The sequence below is a fragment of the Corylus avellana genome, chromosome ca5, assembly GCF_901000735.1.
Source record: "Corylus avellana chromosome ca5, CavTom2PMs-1.0".
NCBI classification, from domain to species: Eukaryota; Viridiplantae; Streptophyta; class Magnoliopsida; order Fagales; family Betulaceae; genus Corylus; species Corylus avellana.
Genome location: NC_081545.1, coordinates 9331937 through 9349674, shown reverse-complemented (window position 1 = coordinate 9349674; position 17738 = coordinate 9331937). Strand labels below are relative to the sequence as shown.

Sequence of the window (17738 nt, the reverse complement as noted above, 5' to 3'; positions counted from 1 at the left end):
AAATAATAATAAAAAAAAAAAAAAAAAAACCAAAATTTCATGGAAGCGTATGCGATCATTTTTCTCCAAATTTATTCCTTAAAAATCGGAAACCTGAAGATCATCAAAACGGAAAGTGTTAAACCTTGAACCAGACTTCGTTGTTGATGATCTTTGGTCCACAGAGTCTTCCTCTTTTCGCGTACCGTCCACGCGCTTTTGAGCCCTAGAGCCATATAGGGTTTCCTGCAAATTTTCTTTCTCAATTCTTCTTTTCATTGATAGGTATATATATATTTTTTTGGGCATCATAAGTGTTTTTGGTGAATTGGGTTTCGGCACAAAATGTCTAGAATAGCGAGGAGCTGTGTACAATCGATACTGAAGCTGGTGAACTCATTGATAGCGATGGTTGGGATGGCCATGATTTTGTATGCTCTGTGGATGATTAAGGTTTGGCAGAGGCACATGGATGAGTTGCCCTTTGGTGGGTCTGATCATCAGGCTCCATGGTATGCATTGTTTCTTCTTCTCTTTTGTTTTCTGTGATTTTGTTTGGGCTTTGATTTGTTTTATTTTGGGATATTCTATTTTGTTTTGTTTGGCTGTTGAGAAAATGCGGGCAAAGAAAAGGAAATCAAATTTTGAATGTTGGGTTTTTCATTTTATGGGGATTGTTTAGAATTAGGCTGATGAAGAAATTTAGTAATTGGGTAATAATTAAAATGTTTTGTTTGTTTGGTGTCTTGTGTTTGGAAAGATAAAGAAAAATGAAATTTTGGATGTTTGTTGGTCGCATTCTAGTGGCTGTGGGTTCCAATAATTTGAACTTTTTCCTAAATCAAGTACCGGTTCCGCTTATAAACCATTTTCTCCTATGCGGCTGCCATTTCTCCCCTTACCCAATTTTCTTGGTATTGCGAAAAAAAAGAAAAGAAAAAGTAAAAGAAACAGAAAAAGGGCTTGTCCCACATTGGCCAAGAAGCCGGAGATGGACGAGTTATAAGCACCACGAGTCGTCTTCTAGTCAGCCATTGCTTGAAAGAGGTACCTTTGTAGGTCCCACTTATAATCCATTTACTCCTATTCAGCTCCGAAGTGCCATTTCTTTTCTCACCCAATTCCATTGGTATTGCATAGACAAAAACAGAAGAAAGTAGTGGTTTAACAGTCTCAGAAGATAGGGTGGCCCCTTCCTGTTCATATATAACCTTAACAGTCAAGGCAGGGCGCTGGAAGCAACTTTTGCTTTGGCCTTTGCTCTCGATATGCTAATTGACCACTACGATCTAATTGGTGAGGTTCTTAAAAATTCATGACAATTGATTTTAGTGGGAGTTTGTTTATGAGTTAGTTGGCCCGTTGTTGAATTGAGGAAAATTGATAGACTTTTGTTTGGGCGTGGGGGTGGGGGGTTGCTTTCACGAGGATTTCTTTTCCCACTTAGGATATTATTTATTGAAATACATAGTTAATGTTTCAGAAGTCTGTGTAGCTTAAGGAGTATTGTTTAATGTTTCTCATTGCTGATTTACGGAAATGGAATTAGGAGGTGTTTGGCGATGTAGGGAGAAAGAGAAAGATCCTGTTGGAATAGGTTTGTGCTCTTGTTTGCATTGAAGAAGAAAGGGCTTTAGGCCTTGAGGAGAGATCCACTCTCATGGAGGAGATGGGTCTGGCTGGGGAAATTCCTCCAACCTCTCATATTTTCTATGCATCCCAAGAGGCTCAAGAGAACATCACCCACCCCATGAACTACCAAATTTAGAGTTGACCACCACTCTCCACCAAGCCACCTTCTCATACGCATAGCGTCATAGCCATTTTCCTAAGAGAGCTCGATTGAGCATTAGCAAGTTCTGAATTCCCAACCCTCATTAGAGATAGGAGAACAAACTTTGGACCAACTTATCAAGTGATTTTTTAACTCATCACCTAGCCCACCCCAAAGGAAACCACGTTGAAGCTTCTCAATACAGTTTGCAACACCCGCAGGAAGAGGAAAGAGGGACATAAAGTACATAGGTAGATTGGAAAGAGTACGCTTTATAAAGGTGACCTTACCACCCTTAGACAAATACATCATTTTCCAACTAGCCAAGTGCTTCTCCATTTTTTCAATAACTCCATTCCAATTAACCTTGGCCTTATAGGAGGTCCTTGACGGAAGACTAAGATACTTGAAAGGTAGGGGTGAAACCCCACAACCCATAATATCTGCCAACTCATCCACATCACATTGCCCACAGGAACCAATACTAACTTAAGCCAAATTTACCTTTAAGCCAGAGACAACTTCAAAATATAAAAACAAGCATCGCAAAAGTCGAAGGTGATCTGGGTTAGCCCTGCTGAAAATCAACGTATTTTCCACAAACAAAAGACGCAAGATATCAATCCATGCCCCCATGGATCATGTGTACCTGAGGGCGCATTATACTCTTTATGATATTTCGATTGCTTAAAAAAAAAAAAATTGTTTCTCATTGCTGCTTTCATAAGATTAACTTTTAAAGACACTGCTTCTTTTATGAATTGCAGGTTTATGTACGCTTTTCTTGGCCTTGGGATCACTTTATGTGTGATCACATGCACAGGTCATGTTGCTGCAGAGACTGCAAATGGTTGTTGCCTTTATTTGGTATCCTTTTTCTTAAATCAATTGAATTGGAATTGGTGGTCTTACTTTCATCATCCTTTATATGTGTTACATATACTTGGATTTTGATCCGAGAGTCTTTTTTGTTACTGGTGATCAGACTATATTTTTCACTGTAATATTAACTATTTAAGTAACTTGTTTCATTAATTTTCAGCCCTTATTATTGTGACCCTCTGTCCTGAATGCTTCAGGAAGCAGTCACTAGGTACTTTGCAATGAAGTCATATCTGGAAGGGGATCATTGGATTTATGTTCAGTTTGGGAGTGCTGAAAGTATAATGGATCTTGTAGTCTAAATTCTAGTGGTCCCATCCATTCTTAGAAAACCATATTTGATCCTATGGTTCAACCTTGATTTATTTAGGGTCCTTACACAAAGAACCTTACTTTATGAATTGTAGAATCACGTTATGCCTTTTCTTTACTTTTTGGTATATTCTTTAGAATCGGGTTATGCCTTTGTTATATACTTTTGCATCATGGTTGGAGCATCATTTCAAGAATTTTAATTCTCAGTTTTTTTTTTGGCAAGTAATTCTCAACTTAATAAAACTTAATTCTAGACATGGAAATGTGGCTATATCTGTTTTAAATTATGTGATCGGTCTTTCACAATAATCCTCATTTTGTGATCCTTAATTTTGTCAATGTATATGTTTGTATCTTCTAATCCTTCAGCATCATGGTCAAATTAATTACCTCAACATGTGTAAAGAAGTTTCTACCTTTCTTCACAACTCTTGGACAAGCTTTTTGGTTGATCTTTAACCGTAATAACCTTTAAAAGCTCTTTATTGACCCTGTTAATGAAAAACAAAGCCTTAGTTATGAACTTCGGATAGAATTGTGCTTCTAATTTCCAAATTACGTTTTAGTTGTTTTAGGCAGAACATATACATTTTTAAGTTTAGTATTGAATTTCACCACCGTAGCCATTTTGATTTGCACTTTCTGAATTGTTGTCATTACAACTTCAACAAATTTAGGTTTGTGAAGCTTTTTTCTATATTCTTTTATTATTATTATTAGTAGTATTTTTCAGTTATTTCTATTTGGAAGACTATGTAAAGTATGTGACATACTGAGTTCACGGTTGACCTTAATGGAAACAGTATATGCTGTTTGTCTTCCTGCTCCTCATGCTGGAGGCTGGAGTGACTACTGATGTATTTCTAAACCGTAACTGGGAGCAGGTATCATTCAGTTATTTCTATTTGATGACATATGTAGTGAATGGCTTATGAAAGATGCTTTTTGTATGCTGATTTCATTTAACCGGTGACCAGGACTTTCCAGAGGATCCTAGTGGGAGTTTTACGCAGTTCAAAGATTTTGTCAGATCAAATTTTGAGATCTGCAAGTGGATAGGCTTGACTATTGTATCTGTCCAGGTCTCTCTCTTTCTCTCAGTGAACTTTCGGCTATGATGATATAAGAGCGATGATTTGCTACTCCATGAGTCTCAACTGTTTTACCTTACCAAAACTAATGGAATCGGTAGAAAGATTTGAATTTATTGTATGGTTACAGTCCAATAGATCACTTGGTCTACAAATGAGCTGTGGGATAAAAAAAAAAATGAGATCATATATCAGTAGGACTTGACATATTATTTTTGTTCCCAAAAGCGTGTCACTTTGCTTTGTCATAATTGTCCAGTGCATTGTTTCTGCCTTGTCTTTCTCAATTGCCAAAGTTCTGTAGTTTTTCTAGTTAGACCTCAGTATGGGATTCATTTATTTTATAATTTCCTTGGTGCCTCTCCAAGTTTTTTTTTTTTTTTTTTCCACAGTACTAAGATAAAGAACCCTCATCTTTACTATGATAATAACCTTTTGGGTCCTTGAAGAAGAAATTTTGGTTTTGATATTACATTGCAGGGACTGTCTCTATTATTGGCAATGGTTCTCAAAGCTCTTGGGCCACATCAATACTATGACAGTGATGATGACTATGCTCCTGAAAGAGTTGCACTCCTTATGAATGCTGCTCAGCCACCTCCTTATGTTGTTGGTGACCCTGTTTATGGATCAAAAAATGCATGGAATGTAAGAATTACTGACAAGGTAAGAATGCATTAAGTCTTGAATTGACAGTATTGCTTTATGAGAGGCCTTTGATATTCCCAGCGACCGTTTTTCAGTCGTTTTTGTTTATTCTTTTTTTGTGCCTTCCACATTATATGTTCTTTTGGCTTGTATCATCATAGGTTCTTATTGCTCAAGAGGGTTGTCCTTACAGTTTATGATTTTCTTTTCTTGGTTCTTTTTAATATATATTAGGCAAACAGGTAACTGGATTCACATCAGAAAGACGCCGGCTTGTGGATGGATAGGAAGTTTACCGGGGCACATAAAGCTTGTTATCTGATGACTCGAGCGATGGAAAGAACAGAAAAGCTCCAGGTGTGCTTTCAGAGGAATTGGTGGTGGAAACATGTAAATATTGCAATAAACTCTAATGTTTATATCCCAAACCTCATGAGAATGACACTTTATATCATATGGTTTATCTTTTAGATCTCGAGCATATATTCTGTCTTTTATTTTTTGCTTTGTTGTCAAAATTTGTCCCAATAGTTTGGTTCTTCTTCTCTTCTATTCGTTTTAAGAAATAATTGATCAAATAAGAGGAGAAAGTATCCCATGTTTTTTTTAATGGTGTTTCTCATGAGTCTCATTGAATGGAAACTATCTTAGGATTTTAGTTAGGAATTTGATATTATGGGGTTTTATATTTAAACCTAGAATGTTAAATATAAAACCCAATAATACCAAAACTTCAATTGTTTTTTCTCACCTTGCTGTTTATTTTTGCACAAAAGATGTTTAGGGACTTTTTCACTCGAGTCAATCAATATTATCCCAAATTTGCAGTACCATTTTTAGCATAACTCTCATTCTGAATAATTTTAACATTGTTTTTTAGGTACTAAAAATACTTTTAAAGCTTCTTAACGTAACTCCAAATATGCTCTCGGCCACCCACAATAGAGCACTTTTTTCTCCTTTTACATTGCACAAAGTCTAGGAATATGGAGATGAAAACACCACAATATAAGTAGGAGACGGTTATTTTAATTTCCTCTAACTTAGTTTATTAAACTTACATGTGTTCATAATGCACGTAACACATCATTTATAATAGAGCATGCGATTCTTATATGCATTTTGAATACATATCAATTTAATCTAGCGCATGCATATGCCTACCCACTCATGAAAGAATCAAAACTTTACCCTAACACCCTAACCATATTGGTGTTCATACACGATACAACCCTTAAACCTCATTGCCAACTTACCCCCACAAAGCCAAAAAAAGGAAAAGGTAAAGAAGGAAGAATAAACGTCTTTAAAAAATGGATTTTTTCGAGCTTTTTCTCTTGGTTTTGCCTTTTGAAAAGCTATTCATTCTGTGGACAACCATGCTATATCCAATTTTATATATAACCCTTGCATCTGACAAAAATTAAAGAAAATCAAACAATCAAAAAAAGAAAAAGACAACGACTTTAGACCAAAATGAAAAAAAGGCAAAAAAAATTCTGAAAATGACCCACGCTCATTATTTGGATTTTGTTTTTTTCGGTTTTAAAAATTTTGACCCTTTTTTTTTTAGGTCTCTTTTTTCGATTTATATATATATATATATATTTTCAATTTTTTATTTTATACATTATTGAGAATAAATTCACACTACAAGCCCACCAAATCTGGGCCTAATGGCCAATGATAGGCCCATGAAAATATTAATGAAATAGCAAGAGCAATTTAATTAATTAATGGAAGATATATTCTAATTGGGATTATATTGGAATAAAGAAGCTCAATCCAAACTCAAGCTCCCATGAATTCAAGATTATCTCTACAAGATGACTACTCAAGATTATCTTTACTTTGGACTCCCAAGCCAACTCAAACAAGGAGAACTAGTTCAAGTCTACTTCAACTCTCAAGCCTATAAATAAGCCCCTACACAAGGTACTACGATTATCTTCTCAGATCTTCTTTCATCTTCTCATACCCTTTGAATTAAAGCGCGAGGACCCTGAAGAAAGTGCATCCACCGTGACTTTGAGTCGTGGAGGTAGACATCGCAACTCTTTTAGACTTTTAGTAGTTTAGGGTTTAGGATTTAGGGTTTACTTTTAGGGTAAACCCTAAAAGTCTTTTAGGGTTTTGGGATTAAGGGCCCGTTTAGGAGTACGATTTCAATAAATACGATTTTAAAAATTGCGTTTTTGAAATCATTAATTTTAAAATCACATAGGTGTTTGGTAAAACATGTTAAGAAAAACTTTTTTATTTTTTATTTTTTTTTAATTATTTTTTTTATCAATTGAGTGTTTGGATAACATTAGCATATAATTGTGGTTTCATGGCCAAATAGGTAAATATTGCGCCAAATATTGTTTTAAGGGAAATTGTGATTTTGGTTTAAATTCGCACTTTTTTAAATAAGTACCCCTAGTCAGCTTATAGAAATCACAGATTTTTGGACATTTTAAAATTTGCGTTTTTAAAATCGCAATTCCAAACATTCCAAATTGTAATTTGGTTTAAAAACGTAGATTATTTTTTTTAAAACGCACTTCCAAGCAGACACTAAGTTCCTAATCCTTGTTTGTTTACTTTTCCTATTTGGTTTGATGTCTTGGGTTTGAACCAACTTATTAAGATTCTATAAAAATAATAATGTTTTTCTTTCTTGTCCTTGGGAACAACGGTTTGCAACTCACAATCAGACGAAAGATGTCAATACTTCCCCCGGATCTCATCACCGAAATACTTTTTCTACTTCCCGTCAAATCTCTAGTACGTTTTCAGTGCGTTTCCAAGCCATGGTTAGCTTTAATCGAAGATCCAGATTTCATCAAGAAGCAGATCGACACGAATAAAGAACGCAGTTTCATTGTGGAGACATGTATGTGCTGGGGGTATGCGCATCCAAAGGATTACTACTTGGTAAAAGTTTCCAACGAGAATGTGTTTGGCGAGCCCGAGAAGATGTTAATCCCACGATTCAATCCTTCAGAAAAGCTCAGGTGCATCCGCATCTCAATATTAGGCTCTTGCAACGGCTTAGTTTGCATCCGAAACGACATATTTGAAATTGTGATTTGCAACCCATCAATACAAAAACACAAGAAAATACCCTTTGAGCCTGTAGACGACAACAACAACAAGCTGGTACTCGATTTAAACGACGGATTCAGTTTTGGATTCGGGTATGACGCTGTCAACAACGATTTCAAAGTTTTAAGGATTGTGGGATTTTGGGAATCCTCTGAAATGTTTAGGACTCCTCCAACGGATGTTGAAGTTAAGATATTTAGTCTGAAAGCAAATTCTTGGAGAAGAGTAGAAGATCAATGGCCTTACAAGGAGTTACTTATTGTTTCTTACCATTGGGCTTTCATAAATGGTGCATTCCATTGGTTGGCTCAGAGTGCAACTGGAGCATACACTCTTCTCGCATTCGATCTTACCACTGAGAAATTCAGAGTGCAAATGCTTCCGTTCGATATCCTTTCGATTGCAGATTTTGACGTTTTGGGAGGATCGCTATGTGTTGCTTTGCATGGTGAGGCAGGAGACTGTGAAGTTTGGACGATGAAGGAGTACGGGGTGGAGAGCAGTTGGAGTCGGCTTTGGAAGCTGCCCGAGGCTCCCTGGCAAATTGGTTTATTACTTGTCCTTTCAAAGGACAACAAAAAGGCTCTAACGAAAGACGAGCTTATGAGAATCTTGTGGTATGACATACAAAAAAAGACATACGAGATTGTTGAGAATGATCATCTTGATATTCTCAAGAACATTTGGACGATGCCTTATGTGGAAAGCCTTTTTCTTCAGGATGGTGACAGTGACAATTGAATTCAATGCTCTTCTTCCAGGATCTCTTGATTATTTATTTCCCTTTATCCATACATAATGGATTGATAATATGCAGTTAAATAATTACATTTTGTTAGGCTAAACAAGTAGAGCAGGAGCTTTTGATGTCTTTGGATGTTGTTATTTTTATTGAAATTTTACATGGTTTGGCTATTAACTTTGTTAGCAGACCACTAGTTGCTATTTTAGCTAAAGGAAGTTGATATCTTGCACTATATATATATACTTCCTATCATCATTCTTTACCTATGAAGCTTGTGAGACCTTTTGTGTGCATAATGAGGCAGGGTGGATCTGGATTTGGTTGCTTAAAGTGACCCAAAATGCTACTTCTTGTTGGCGAAAGATTCTTAAACTAAAGATTTAGCTAAGAAATTTCTTAGGTTCCAAGTGGGTGATGGGAGTAGAATCTACTTATGTATGGATGGAATCCTGGCATCCTTTTTGATAAAAATGGAACTCATCAGCTTAAATATGCAATCATCTCATCCGTTGATGGAAGAGATATTGAGACTTCACATTATTGTTGATATTGTTGTTATCTTTGAAGCAAATAAATCAGGACAGGCACATATATATATATATAAGGTTACTTTTGTTGCATGTATTACCACTCTCATCAAACTGTGGAGCTAAAGCTAGAAAAAATATCAAGGCACCTTGTATACCTTTAGTTCGGTGTTAGAAAACAAATTGAATTGAATTCCATGCAGACTGGGGGAAAAAAGAAAAAAAGTTACAAGCTAATATATAATGTAAAGGAAAAATACATTTTACCCTCCTTGAACTATCTATTTATTTGCACTTTGACCTCTAATGTTTAAAAAATGGCACTGGACCCTCCCAAACTTCCAAATTATTGCAATTCAACTATTCTGACTTTTTTTTTTTTTTTTTTTTTTTTCTAAAATGTCCACGTCCCAAGTTTAAAAATAAAAATAAAAATTAAGGGGTGGCCTGCCACCCCAGACCGGACACCTCTTAACTTTTATTTTTATTTTTTTAAAAAAAAAATTAATTTTTTTTTTAAAAAAAAACTTGAGATGGGGGGCATTTTAGAAAAAAAGGAGGAGTCAGAATGATCGAATTGCAACAATGTGGAAGTTTGGAGGGGTCAAATGTCACTTTTTACACATTGAAAATCAAAATGCAAATGGGTGGATAGTTCAAGAGGATAAAATGTATTTTTCCCATAATGTAAAGAACATTTTGGCAAATTGATACACTTAGATTCTGTTATTTGAATTATAAAAAATTTATTAAAAAAAAAAAATCAGTTACTTGCTTCCAATTTAATCCAAACAATACGTAAGCATTGCAAAAATTAAAAAAATTTTAAAAGTGACATTACAAATTAATTGGTAATTTGAAAGAATAAATGCAATTTCTCCTAAAAAAAAATCATGCAAAATAATTATAAATAAATAAATAAGTAAATAAAGTTATAATCCACGCCTAGCTAGGACTTCCGCCTTTCTGTCGGAGCCCATAGCTTTAAAGAAGTCTTTTTAGGGTCGTATGTCATATAATAATAATTGGGACAGCTTTGTGGTATTTGCAGATCGAATGGATTCTTCACAAGATATGATCTTCAACGGTACCTCCTTTAACTACCAAAATATCATACTTTATTAACCATCATGGAGATTATCTTTTAATTACTTTAAGGCTTTTTTTTTTTTTTTTTAATTGATCGTGGGCGATTGTGAGTCATATTATACTTGTTAAGCACCTTTACATGTTCTGTGTATTTTTTTTTTCTTAAAAAAAAAAAAAAGAATTGCAAAGTTTGTGAGATAGTACTCAAAGAAAGATAAAGTTCAATCAAAATATTCTTTTAAGAGCACTAACCCTTCCTCTTTAATCCCTTTACGTGAGATTTGGCAAACTTTTCATGCAACTCAATTAGAGCTGTCAATATTTGACACGATTTATGAAATCAACCCGTTTAATTAAATTGGTCAGATTATGGTAGACCTGTATAGTCTTATACTTATCTTCGACACGATTCGAACCTAACATATAACATAATAGCAGGCAATATTTGATATGAACCGCGAATCCAATACAAAACTAGAGGGTTAAGGTTGAGGAATTTGACCCATTTAATTAAATGAGTTGAGTTAGTGTTGATGTAAATACACATGCCCTAACATGATCCGAACCCGACACATAAATACAAATTGTCACCCCTAAAGCCAATCTATTAAACCTATGTATGTTCTTACCATATGTAATTCTCGACGTACATTTTTAGTCAACTTAATTTGAAAGAAAACTTTATTGATTTGAAAAACAATTGATTTATAACATGCGCTACACGGGGATGTGCTGTTCTGTGATTAAATATTAATGGAAACTTTGGTTAACATGTTTGAATAGATGAGAGTGACAGATTGTTTGGGCTTGGCAAGTAGTAGTCACATGTTCTGTTAAAGCTTGCAGACAAATTACAAGGAAACTATGAAACCAAGAGGCCTTCGAAATTGGTGTAGATTCTCCTTCTCCTTCTCCTTCTCCTTCCATTATGGTAATCAGCATCTTTTTCTAGAACTGTTAGGCCTTAGGATCACTCATGATCACTCGCATACAAGATTAGGGAGCAAAGCAAACAAACAAACAAACCAAGGTGTGATTCTATTGGAAGGCGCTTTGTCTATTATCAGAAATGCTATTTAGGGCTTATTTGAGTGTGTGTTTAAAGAGCTTAAAAATGCATTTAACACTCAAAAAGTCCGTTTAAAGTATTCATTTGGTTAAAAAAATTGATAGTGCTTTAAAGAAAAAGCCTAAAAGTGGCCAAAACGCTTAAAAATAAAGCTTTTTCCAAAAAAAAGATTTTTGACTTAAAACATGTTTGGGATTGCGTTCGAAAAATAGAGTTTTTAAGTAATATATATATATATATTTGGCAAAAGCTTCATTTTAAAGTTTTTTCCAAAAATGCGTTCGCCGTTTTGGCTATTTTTAGACTTTTTTTACTCTTAAAAGCGCTTTCAATTTTTTTTTACCAAATTGGTATTTTTTTTTTTTCTTCAAATGGACTTTTTGAGAGTTAAACGCACTTTTAGGCCTTCAAACGCACACTCAAACAAGCCCTTAAAAACTTTATTTCTCAAATACAATCTCAAACACGCTCTTAATAGATTGATATATAATTGTAATATAATAACGTTACAGTGAAAATCTAACATTTTATTTTTATTTTTTAGTGCATAGATATGCATATAGTTGAAAATTGAGCGTGAGTCATGACGCACTCTTGAATAAATGAGGAAACTATAATTACAAAACCAATTAAACGTGAGTGACGGATGCACTCTTGAATAAATGAGGAAACTTCTTGAATAACAAAACCAATTAAACGCGAGTCAAGGATGCACTCTTGAATAAATGAGGAAACTATAATAACAAAACCAATTATGCTTCTTTGATTTGGTCTATCCAATGGGTGGTCCACTCATTGAACAGATAAGGTACCAACAGTCGACAAATTTTGCCTCATTGGGGCCACACAGAAACCAATAATTCATTACTTTACCCCCGCAATCTTCTCAAGCACATATTTTTGGCATTGCCCTATGCACAAGAGGGGAGAGGGGATTCGAACTAGTGACATTCACTTCATTAGGCGTGGTTCCAGCCGATTGAGCTACCTCTTGGGAGGACAAATAGAAGCTTTCTCCCTCAAAACTTGTTTTCACAAAGAATATTTAGCCAATTTTAGGATAATAAATGCAATAATAATTTTAAAAATCGCATCAATTTTAAGAGAATTAAAAGATAATCTCTAACATTACTCCATAATTTACTTGCCATCCTTGCAAACTACTCAAGATAATTAACTCTAGCATCAATGATTAGTCGACTTTATGCCATTTATTTTTAGTGATTTTTTAATTTGGAGAGCGTTACCTTTCAAAACAACCTTATGCAATCCCTATAGCTCAGCTAAAAATTGCAGCGGCCAATACTGCCACCACCTCAATAATTACTAGATAATTTTTATATAATATACGTGAGCATTGATTAATTGTTATTATGTTAATTTAAAAAAAAAAACACGTGAAAAATCACATATTCTAAAAATGTATTAACTGAAGATAATGCAATCCTACTCAGGAGTGTTATTATGCAATCCTACTCAGGTGGTGAAAAATCACCACCTCAACATTACTCCATAATATTGTCCTTAATATATATTAACTGAAAAAGTTACAGCCTACCAAGAAAACATTTTACCAGGTCGTTCTTCACCAAACAGTTTCACGAAACGCTGTCGTTTCTATCGACTTTATCACTGGAACTCACAACACATGGCCGTTTCCCTTCGCCCAATGAGAAAAGAAACAGTCCCAACGGTAAAAACATCCATATATATATTTATTTCTTTTCAAAATGGCGAAAACACCCCTAGCCTGAATACCTCGAACAAGCGCGTACGGTTGTGCGGGATTAACGCCTTAACGGCCAATGGGACCCCCCAAGCTGGCATTTCCCGTAAATAGAACGAAGACCAGTGGCTCCGCGCTGCCACAGATGACAGTACCAAACATATAGCCCCAACCCCTTGCCCTATTTATAAATAATGTTGTTTTCTGTTTCCTTCACAAAACCCCTGCACAACAAAACTGTCGGCGACATCATTTCTCTCCTCCTTTCCGCGCAACTGTTTCTTCTTGGGCTTCGTGCTGAGGGTGTGGGGAGGTGAGAAGTGGCTCCGCCGACACAAACGCACACAATGCTGCTTTGTCGCCGCGATTCCGCTCGGTCTTTCTGCCTCTGGGCTTCCTTCGTGTTGCTCAACTCTCTGTTTGCCTCCGCCTTGGACATACATTGGTACCCCGCCACCGCCACCTGGTACGGCAGCCCCGATGGGGACGGTAGCGACGGTAAATGCTTTCGCTTTTTCCCACTTCCCTATGTTTTTTTTGTTTTTTTTTTTTTTGCTTTTCAACTCGGTGAGTTGACTCGGCCTGTCAAGGTTTTCTGGCCCAACGAGTCAGCTCGGTCAATATGCCTTTTTGAACATATTTATGGAAAATAATCTCGAATTCTTCTTCTGGGATTTTTTTTTTTTTTTTTTTGGGGGTTTATTTGCTTTAAGAACACAAAACAACAAAATTGAGAAAAATAAAAATTTAAACAAATAATAGCGCATATGAAGGATTTGATGAATTTAAGGTGTTTTGTTTTTTCTTTGGGGTATAATTAGGCAGTTAAATGGAAACAAAAATTCACATGATGTGTAATGATGAAGTGGGGGGCCCGGGGTTTTTGCAGGTGGGGCATGTGGGTACGGAACCTTAGTGGACGTGAAGCCTCTGAAGGCGAGGGTGAGTGCAGTGAGCCCAGTGCTGTTCAAGAAGGGGCAAGGGTGTGGGGAATGCTTCAAGGTGAAGTGCGTGGACAAGAGCATTTGCTCTCGACGCGCCGTCACCGTAATTGTGACTGACGAGTGCCCCGGCGGCCCTTGCGGGAATGGGAACACCCACTTCGACCTCAGTGGCGCCGCGTTTGGGCGCATGGCTATAGCCGGTGAGGGTGGTCCGCTCAGGAACCGAGGCCAACTCCAAGTCGTTTACCGGCGGTACGTATGTCGTTTTTTGCTACTTTTCGTGTGTACGCTGTAGCTGTACTATGTCGTCGTCTTCTTCCTCTTCTTCTTGCTTTAACGTCTCGTTTTGGCGCTTGCGTTTTGTCACTTTTTGTTCATCTCTTTGTAAATTAATAATCAAAATTATATATTTTTTTCTAATTATATTTTCTTTTGGATTACCCATGTCTTGTTTTCTTTCTCTTTTACCAACATTCTACGGCTCTACTCGTTTTCATACTTGGCTGCATTGATTATTATCTTCTGGCCTAAAAATATTAATAAAAAATAAATAAATTACCCGCAATGGGTCAACTTTTATAGTCTTCATTCTGGTGTCTTTATATGACTTTAGAGTTTTAAGAAGTACAAAGATTTAGTTACTTTAATTTTTTTTTTAAAAAAAGAGGCTCTTCGAAGCTTTTTCTATAAATGCGCAATAAAGGGGTTTTGATTTTTATATTTATTGTTCTTTTTTAAAAATAAAAAAAATAGAAAAAGGAATATATAATGGAATATGTTTCTGTACATACAGGACAGCATGCAAGTACCGTGGGAAAAGCATTGGCTTCTATATCAATGAAGGTTCAACAAATTATTGGCTTTCAATCCAAGCACAGTTTATGGATGGAGATGGAGACGTTGGATCAATGCACATTAAACAAGTACGATGCTTTCTCATTTTTTTAATTAAAATATTAATTAAATAATTAAATTTACTTATTTTTATAACTTTAAGTTTTTGGAACAATTGTTGTTTTAACATGATATCTCGAAATCATAAATTCAAACCTTGTCTTTATCAATTAAATATTTCACATGTTCTTATTATGGTTGAAATAGGAAGCGTTTATTAACTGCCCTTACCACTTTTGAAGACAATGTGAAACGACGTTGCTTTTGTGCTTAAATATATAAAAAATATATAAAAAAATGTATAAAATTCTAAAAACGACATCATATGTAGTAGGGTATTACCGTAGAAGCAGGGGCGGAACTAAAATGTTTAGTTTGGGGGGCAAAATTTAAAAATAAAATAAAAAATATCTTGGGGGACAAAAGTTAATATATATATAATTTTTTATTTTGGGGACCACCCTATGGCTTAGGAGGCGCTGGCCATGGGTGGTTCCGCCCCTTCTAGGTAGAAGCGACATATATAGTTTTGGTATTTTCTAATTTTTCTTTTCTCTCATTTTTTACTTTTAAAAAGTGGTTAGCGGTTAACATTAAATAATTATCGCCTAGGCGGTTATCCATTAACTAATAACTGTTAATCGTAATTGTCTTTTTCACTTCTAACTAATTCTCGTTGATAAAAAAAAGTTTAAACTCACAAGTTAAAAAAGGATGATCCAATGAGAAAAAAAGAAAGAAAGGGACCGTGCGAGTATGCCTGTTCATGCCCCCACAAGAGCGCATGCATGTGAGTAATCTTATCAAATCAATGAAGTGGATCAATAAAGCATATTTAATCTTGAAAAGTGAGGCATCTCTGGTTTACCCGAAAAGGACTGCAGATTAAACGTGGTTTAGAAAGATTATCATTCTCTGAAATCATTGGTAGTTTGCTTCTTCCACAACATTAATCATTTGTTTACTGTTTCCGATTCCTAATATCGCGGGGACGTCTCTTCCTCTTCCATATCATGTGCCACCATTTCTTCACATTTTTAACTTTTTCTTGTGCTTCTGCAGTTTTTTTTATTCTTGCTAATGGGGCCAATGTGAACTCTGCTCAAAAGCACTCTCTTTTTTCTTCATTCTACTGTTGAAATATTCTCTTGAATCAAAAAGCATGTGAGAAAAAGATATCTTAAAAGCCACATTCTAAGCATGTTCATAATCATATATTTCTCTGCCATGGCTGCAATGTTTGACCGACCTGGATCCAATAATGTTGATGATATATTGGCAGGAAAATTCGGAGGATTGGCTAGAGATGACGCATGTGTGGGGTGCAAACTGGTGCTTCAATGGCGGACCTTTACAGGGACCATTTTCTGTGAAGATAACAACACTAACAACGGGAAGAAGTCTGTCTGCAAGAGATGTAATCCCCGGAAATTGGTCACCAAAATCCACGTACTTCTCCCGCCTCAAGTTCATGTCCTGAATGGTCAAAAGTCAACACACTTTAACGCCAACAAGGCAAGCTAGTTCCAATGACAGAAAGTAAAGTAGTAACAGTTGTCGGTTTGGTGCTCTGGTTTTTTTTTTTTAAGGAGAAAAAACGTAGCCGTTTTAGTGCATGTATTATTAAGGCATCCGATGCGCTTCTTTCTTCTAACTGTTGTGTATGTGAAAGCCCCTCTCTCCAAAGGGAGAGAGAGAGCGTATTCCGTATTATATATGTTGCAGTGTAATTGTGGGGTCGCGTTGTTTTTAATGAATTTGGACCGTTGAATGCATTGATTTGTGTTGTCTATTTATTTAGCGAGACAAACGTACGGTGAGATTGGTGGACCGTGGACCTTACCACTATTTATTGCTGTAACTGTCTAGACCAAAATTAAAACAACTCTAAATCATATGTGAAAAAGCGCCGTCTGTGGGATTCGAACCCACGACCACACGGTTAAAAGCCGTGCGCTCTACCGGCTGAGCTAAGACGGCATGATGATAGACGATTCTATAAAATGATAAAAAACTAAAAGTCTTATAAATCATACGCATCTCTGCCTGCATAATTACATGCACCATACAAAATAAATAAAGAGTAATGTATGCCACATTTTTATCCTAAAATGTTGTGATAATCTTAATCAGCCATTTTTTTTTTTAAAACAAGAATTAATCCAATAGTTGGTTAAAACTGATACATTAGTCATTGTATGATAAAAATGTAATTTATACCATTACACCTCTGTTCGTTGGTTTGACCAAAAAAACTTCTTTAATTTTGAGAAACAGTTTTCGCTTCTAAATTTCATAAACCATTTTTCAAGTTTGAGTTTATCCTTCTCAAACCGCCCCACCGCTAGATCACTGCCGGAGTTCGCCAAAAGTCGTTGGTTGTTTTGGGCCGTCACTCATTTTTCATACAAGCCAAATGTCGAAAAATATTTGCTGAAAAAAATAATTTTGTTGAAAATATTTTACATCGAAACAAACGAAGCGTAAATGGAGTCGACAATCATGAAGAAATATGAATGCTTCCACTTCGATTAGAAATAGTACATCTAGTTCCATTATGTGCAAATTAAATAGCACTCGATAAACTTTACAGAAAGACCAAACTGGAAAAAAGATTAAAAAGTAAGCGAGTTTCAGAAGTGAAATGTAGGAGTTGTAGCCTGTAGGGGCAGACACGATCTGAAATATCCTATTGACTTTAATGTGACATGGAAATGATTTGAAGACACTAGACAATGTCACTAAGGAAAACAACAACAACTCTGGCTATGTGAAGGAAGATATGGTTGTGTGGTTGAAAGAATTTGTTAAGGAATCATTTTTTTTTTAAGTTCGACTGGCCATAATCTAACTCAGTCTTACTAAGACATCAATAAAAATTTAAGGCGACTAATACTAATTAAGCATATATGAGAATTCTTTATTACATTAATTTCAACCCACAATCTAATATATGCTCTGACTA

The 17738-nt window shown here is 35.6% G+C and overlaps 3 protein-coding genes and 1 non-coding gene across 4 annotated transcripts; 3 read left to right on the top strand and 1 right to left on the bottom strand.

Moving 5' to 3' along the window:
• The first annotated feature begins 21 nt into the window (after positions 1–21).
• Positions 22–5159, top strand: LOC132183078 (tetraspanin-19). Its single transcript, XM_059596474.1, has 6 exons — positions 22–491; positions 2521–2620; positions 3754–3834; positions 3928–4032; positions 4522–4707; positions 4924–5159. The coding sequence occupies exons 1-6, from the start codon at positions 325–327 to the stop codon at positions 4933–4935; spliced, it is 651 nt and encodes a 216-aa protein (XP_059452457.1). The 5' UTR covers positions 22–324; the 3' UTR covers positions 4936–5159.
• Positions 5160–7395: 2236 nt separating this feature from the next.
• LOC132181735 (F-box protein CPR1-like) lies at positions 7396–8520 on the top strand. The gene has a single exon (XM_059594974.1). The coding sequence runs from the start codon at positions 7396–7398 to the stop codon at positions 8518–8520; it is 1125 nt and encodes a 374-aa protein (XP_059450957.1).
• Positions 8521–13138: 4618 nt separating this feature from the next.
• On the top strand, positions 13139–16548 carry LOC132181519 (expansin-B3-like). Its single transcript, XM_059594771.1, has 4 exons — positions 13139–13433; positions 13825–14131; positions 14673–14802; positions 16056–16548. Exons 1-4 carry the CDS (start codon positions 13283–13285, stop codon positions 16251–16253), a joined length of 786 nt encoding a protein of 261 aa, XP_059450754.1. The 5' UTR covers positions 13139–13282; the 3' UTR covers positions 16254–16548.
• Positions 16549–16680: 132 nt separating this feature from the next.
• Positions 16681–16753, bottom strand: TRNAK-UUU (transfer RNA lysine (anticodon UUU)). Its single transcript has one exon. It is a non-coding gene; the product is annotated as a tRNA-Lys (tRNA).
• Between the last annotated feature and the right edge of the window lie 985 nt (positions 16754–17738).